This window comes from Sceloporus undulatus, chromosome 2 (assembly GCF_019175285.1).
Source record: "Sceloporus undulatus isolate JIND9_A2432 ecotype Alabama chromosome 2, SceUnd_v1.1, whole genome shotgun sequence".
Lineage (NCBI taxonomy): Eukaryota > Metazoa > Chordata > Lepidosauria > Squamata > Phrynosomatidae > Sceloporus > Sceloporus undulatus.
In genome coordinates this window covers 64,687,476-64,692,931 of record NC_056523.1, presented here as the reverse complement: position 1 = coordinate 64,692,931, position 5,456 = coordinate 64,687,476, and the positions used below count along the sequence as shown (strand labels likewise).

The window sequence follows — 5,456 nt, the reverse complement described above, 5'->3', positions numbered from 1 at the left end:
TATATAGTGCTGTAGATTTGCACAGCACTGTACATAAATGGGAAAGTAACAGGGAAAATATTTTTTTATTAAATTTATTTCTTCCATAAAAACATTTAAAAAAATGTTTAAACACACAAATCACTTTATTTCGTGTTTGGATTTACATAAAAATTATACCAACATACCATATTTACTTGACTATAAGTCGACCTCATATATAAGTCGAGAGCAGGTTTTAAGGCCAAAAATATGGATTTTGATATGACCCGTGGATAAGTCGAGGGGCATTTAATGAAGTATGTAAAGGATGGAGAAAGGAAAACAATGCCAAAGAACTTGCAAAATTCCAGCAGGGATAACTATTTGTGCTCATACTGAAAGGTGGATGAGAGAGTAGAAAAGAGTCAGGTGCTACAAGATCTCTCTATGTACTGCTTCTACAGACTAACATGGCTATATCTTTGAATTCTCTCTCTCTCTCTCTCTCTGTGTGTGTGTGTGTGTGTGTGTGTGTGTGTGTGTATTTTGACCTGTGGATAGGTCGACTCAGGCTTTTGGGGTCAATTTTTTAACCTAAATTTCTAGACTTATACATGAGTATAAACAGTAAATTCCTTTTTCTTTTTTTAAGTAATTTATCCAAGGTTTCCAATCTTATCAAAGTCATTCAGTGATTTTCCATTTATGTAACAAGTCAACCTGTCCATTTCCATGAAATCATATACCTTTATTACCCAATCCTCTATACAAGGCATTTGTTCTTTTTTCCATAAGCTTGTTAACAATAATCTAGCTGCACAAATTAAATAAAATAGCAGTTTCCCATTCTTTCTCTCCAATTCCTCATCTTCTATCATATTTAACAAAAAACAATTTTGGGTCCTTATTTATCTTAGTTTCCAGTAACTTCTCAAGTTCTCAATAACCAGAAATGTATTTCTGACCAAAATTTTCCAATCTTTTTACACTTCCACTAACAATGCATCATAGTACCACCTTCAGAACCACATTTCCAACATTTTTTTAAATTAGTACTCATTTTTGCTATAACATTAGGAGTCAAATACCATCTATATTACATTTTAATTGGATTTTCTTAAAAATTCCTTAACGTTTTGAATACTTCATTCTTTTCCCCCAATTTTTCCCCATTGTTTGAGTTGGATATTTTGATATAGATCTTGTGCCCATTTAATCATACAGTTTTTAATGACCTCTTGTTCTTGTTTCCTCTTGTCTTATATTTTTTCAATTTCTTCATCTCCTTTCCCAATTCCTACCAATCTCATATCTTGACTATTTTTTTCTTTTACACATCTATATAAAAACCAATTTGTGTAATTCTTCTTCTGTTTTTAATCTCCTTTGGTTTTTGTCTACTGTAGTAATATCCTCATAAGTCAGCCATTTCTCGCGAGATAATTTTTCATTCTTAAACATGGCTCCTTTTCTGAGACTGCAACTGAGATTCCAGACATCTGTTTGTCTCCTTTAAACCAATACATGCCTGGGCTATTTCTCCTTTGTCCTTCATCTTCTGTACATCCTCTAAAAGGATTGAGGAGTCAGTCATCATGTTCTTGGGTTGAATTGCCTCCTTCTGGCTCATTAGTTGAGATCTCAGGATGAGGACTTCTTCCTTGCGTACCTCTACCTCCTCACTGACAGAGGTCATCTGATCTAAGAGGACTCTGTTCGCTGGGGCACCAGGAGCAGTAGTGTCTGGAGAGCTCTTTTCCATCAGGGCTTTCCTCAGCTCATTCAATGCATTCTTCAATTTCTTATTTTCTGATTCAAGTTCTTGGCACTTATGTGATTCATATTCTAGTTCAGCTGAGATTTTTTCCCTTTGCATGTTGATTTCACCACCTAGCCCAAAAACTTCTACCTAGTTCTCTGAATGCTGAGGAGGAACATCTCATGTGTTAAATAAGAAATACAATAAACAAATGGAAACTGAACATGCTTCATATTGGCCTCAATCCAATATCCCCTCAGCATAGCATAAATATCTGTGTGCAGACCTATGCTATGCTGAGCCATATCCCCTCCCCAACTTACTGAAAAGCCCCTGAAGTTTCCCTGCAAAGCCATTCCATGCTTCATTGTGAGCAGGCCTTTCCGGGATAGATAACCCTGGCCTCAGGAACGCTCTTCTTATCCTCCCTGGAAGTGCCACCATAGTTTATTGTTTTGTTTTACTTGTTTTGTTTTGTTTTGGCTTGTTTTTGTCTTGCAATGTGTATGTGTTAATGTTGTTTAATTTGTTGGTTTTAATTATAAGTGATTTAATAACTTTTTAAGGGGGGAGGGAATTTTGATGTATAATGTATTGTATTTTATTGCTGTTACCGCCCCGATTGACCTCAAAGGGGCGGGATATAAATAAATTTTATTATTATTATTATTATTATTATTATTATTAGGCAGGCTGGAGAGCCCCAATGGATCTTAGCAGTCATGTCATCATTTTGCATCTGACTATGGGGATTTAGCCAGACGCTTTTCTGAGCCATTTGCTCACAATGAAGCAGAGAATGGCCCTTTGGTGTGGTCTTACAGCTGGGAGGGAGTTTTGGGCACTGTGGAGGGAAGGGGGAGGGAATACTAACCCCTGAAGCTCACCCCAAAAGACATGCATAACTTTATGCATAAGGGAAATTTACACATATACTGTATATACCCTGATAGAATTCCAACCAGTGTGTGGAATGAGCTATGTATGATTCCTGGGGGATCATCTTAGTGTTCTCTTCTCCTGTTTTCAGCTATTGTCTCTTTCAGTCTCTGTTCTTTTCTCTGTTTCACCTATGGAAAAAATACTGAAATATATGGTCCACTGTACCATGAACATTTGCTGAGTCCATTTGTGGATTTCTATTTCAGTTCAATTGACTGGGTTTGTAACTGGACTGAAAGGTCTATCAAAGGTGCCCTTGAATGTAAGCCATCAGGCATAATTTTGTGTCATTAAAGTGTCATTAAAGTTAATGGGAACATAACCAGAATGATAAGATTGTGTTCAAATCCCATTTATTTTAAAGAACTTCCTGTAAGAAGTCCTTGTAGACTTTGCCTCTTGTCTGTCTGGCTTCCTATGTAATCCTTAGATACACTGGAGTTTTGTTATTAATCATTCTAGTGTTTCTCCTGCACCGAACTGCACAATGCCAAACAACTGTTTGGACCACTGATTTTAACTTTAAACTCCAAATCATACTGGCTGTAATTCACATTTGCTTAAATATGCCAGTGAAGTTCTCCTCCCCCTCTCCCAACAATTCTGTTGGTTATTAAAGATCATGTCTCTCAGTGATGTATACATTTAAATAACTTATTTCATGTCTTATCTGTTTTATGAAACATTTTGTTTAACTCAGTGAAACTTGTCTAGTGAAATACTTTCTATTTTAAACACATGTGATTTTTATCTCTTATGTTCAACTTTCATTGGGGTTTTTAAAGCAAATAGCCACCTCTCAGGGGTACTTCAACCGTGGATTCTTGCAATGTCAAGGTTTTAGTACAGACCTCAGGGGATTCTATGTGTATATTATCATTAATAGTCACACTTGCAGATTTTGGATCAGTTTGATGCTGATGATCTGTTGCATCCCTCTATCTTTCATGATTTTTTTAAAAATCTGCATTTTACAATGGTAGTTACCCTTTTTCTTTACTGATAAGAACACCAGTCAGCTGTGTGGAGCAGTTGTGCCTAGTAAAAACATAACAAGAGCCATGTTGTACCAGACCAAAAGCCTATTTGAGGCAGCATTCTCTTCTCACAGGGTACAGCCAGATGTCTCTTAGAGAGACTTTCATTAGCTCTTCTCTAATATGATTTATGCCATATTATGTCAGCAATGCCCTTCAGCACTTTACATTGGGCAAAGTAGCTAGTCCCTGCACCAGAGGATAAACTGACATAAATCAGGTATTAGGAATGGGAATATATAAAAACTGGTTGCAGAATACTTCAGTCTTCCTGGGCATTCCCTCTTGGACCTCAGAATAGTGATCCTTGAACAAAAAGATGGCAAAGGAAGATTACAATGGCAGAATAGTAAAATATCAACAAACTGCAGTCTATCAGAAGTGGTTGGAACTGAGACAATGGTTTCCTGGCACACTACACATATTATACCACTATATGTATACAATACATGATAACACTCCAGCCTCATGGGGGCTCTCTTGGCCAGTTCATCACATTTTCTTTTTGGCTCTCACACTACATTTCAATACTTATTCATGTGGTTATGTACTAACTTTGTCTTTAGGGAATATCCTTGTCTTGTCCCCTAACGACAATAGTTAAAACTGAACTTGTTATCTCATCTCCACACCCACAAAGATTTGTACTCCTATTGACATTCTCACATGCAAGCTGCTATATATATCTATCCATGGGCTTTTCACTCCATCAAATGCATCTGAGGAAGTTTGCTAGTCTACGAAAGCACATGCTACCAACTTCTATTTTTGTTAGTCTCCCTTTGCATACTAATTTTCCAGACTAACATGGCAGTGACTTTGAATTCTTTCTTCAGAATGATTTCTTCTCTATGCTTTCCACTAGTTTATCCAAAATAATTAATGTAGTTTACTCAAAACACATATTAATTGCCTTCTTCATTTTTTAAAAATTGGAATTACTTTGGTAACTTTCAAGTTCTCAGATAATGACTGGGTTAGGGACAAGGTACATATATTGTTAGAAAGAGAGCATTTAGATATTGAGTTCCTTAAGGATTCTTGGGCAAAGAACATCTGGATATAGTCATTTTCCAACTTTCAACATGTCATTGAGGGCTGGAACTTCAATTGTGGTCACTGTTTGTCTCATTTCCTCACTTACTTCTTCAGTCTCTCTGTTCAGCTACAGATACCTTCAGCTTTTGTGGTGAAGCTACACACAAAGATTCTCATCAAGTGTTACACAGTCTTGCTTATTTCCATCTTCACCTTCCAGATCTGTTCCAGATGACCCCACAACTCTGCAGAGTAGATTTTGCAAGCACACAGGGGATGATCCCACAGCTCTGTAGAGGAGAGGGAGGATCTGTTCCACTAGTGGTATCTGCTCCACTGGAGGCAGACACTGTTGGATATCATCTCAAGAATTCATTCAGCTTCTTTACAATCTCCTTATCAGTATCCTTTTTAACACACCTGTAATTATCTAGCAGACCAGTGCCTTTTTTGCCTGTTTCCTACTTCTGTTTTTAAGGTGTTTATCTTAATGTTTTAACTTCTGCTTTTGCTTGCATTTCTTTTGACACCTCTTGTGTAAGACTGCCATTTCCTGGACGAAACCTTGTTTTTCAGCTTCTTTGACTTTGCTTACTCATCATGCTAGCATCCCCTTAGATTTGGCAGTACCTTTCCTGATTTGAGAAATACATTCTTGCTGTGGTTTTCAGAATGCTTCAGTTGTTCTGGAGAATTGGTTTTCCTTCCTTTTTACCAGT

The 5,456-nt window shown here is 37.0% G+C and overlaps 1 protein-coding gene across 1 annotated transcript; it reads right to left on the bottom strand.

The window, feature by feature from the left end:
• Positions 1 to 1,390: 1,390 nt before the first annotated feature.
• On the bottom strand, positions 1,391 to 2,122 carry LOC121924080 (unconventional myosin-Va-like). The gene has a single exon (XM_042455182.1). It carries the CDS (start codon positions 1,835 to 1,837, stop codon positions 1,415 to 1,417), a length of 423 nt encoding a protein of 140 aa, XP_042311116.1. The 5' UTR covers positions 1,838 to 2,122; the 3' UTR covers positions 1,391 to 1,414.
• Between the last annotated feature and the right edge of the window lie 3,334 nt (positions 2,123 to 5,456).

What these genes read in the sequence shown, in the direction of transcription:
- LOC121924080 (XM_042455182.1), bottom strand. Translation starts at nt 1,837, where the DNA reads ATGCAAAGGGAAAAAATCTCAGCTGAACTAGAATATGAATCACATAAG.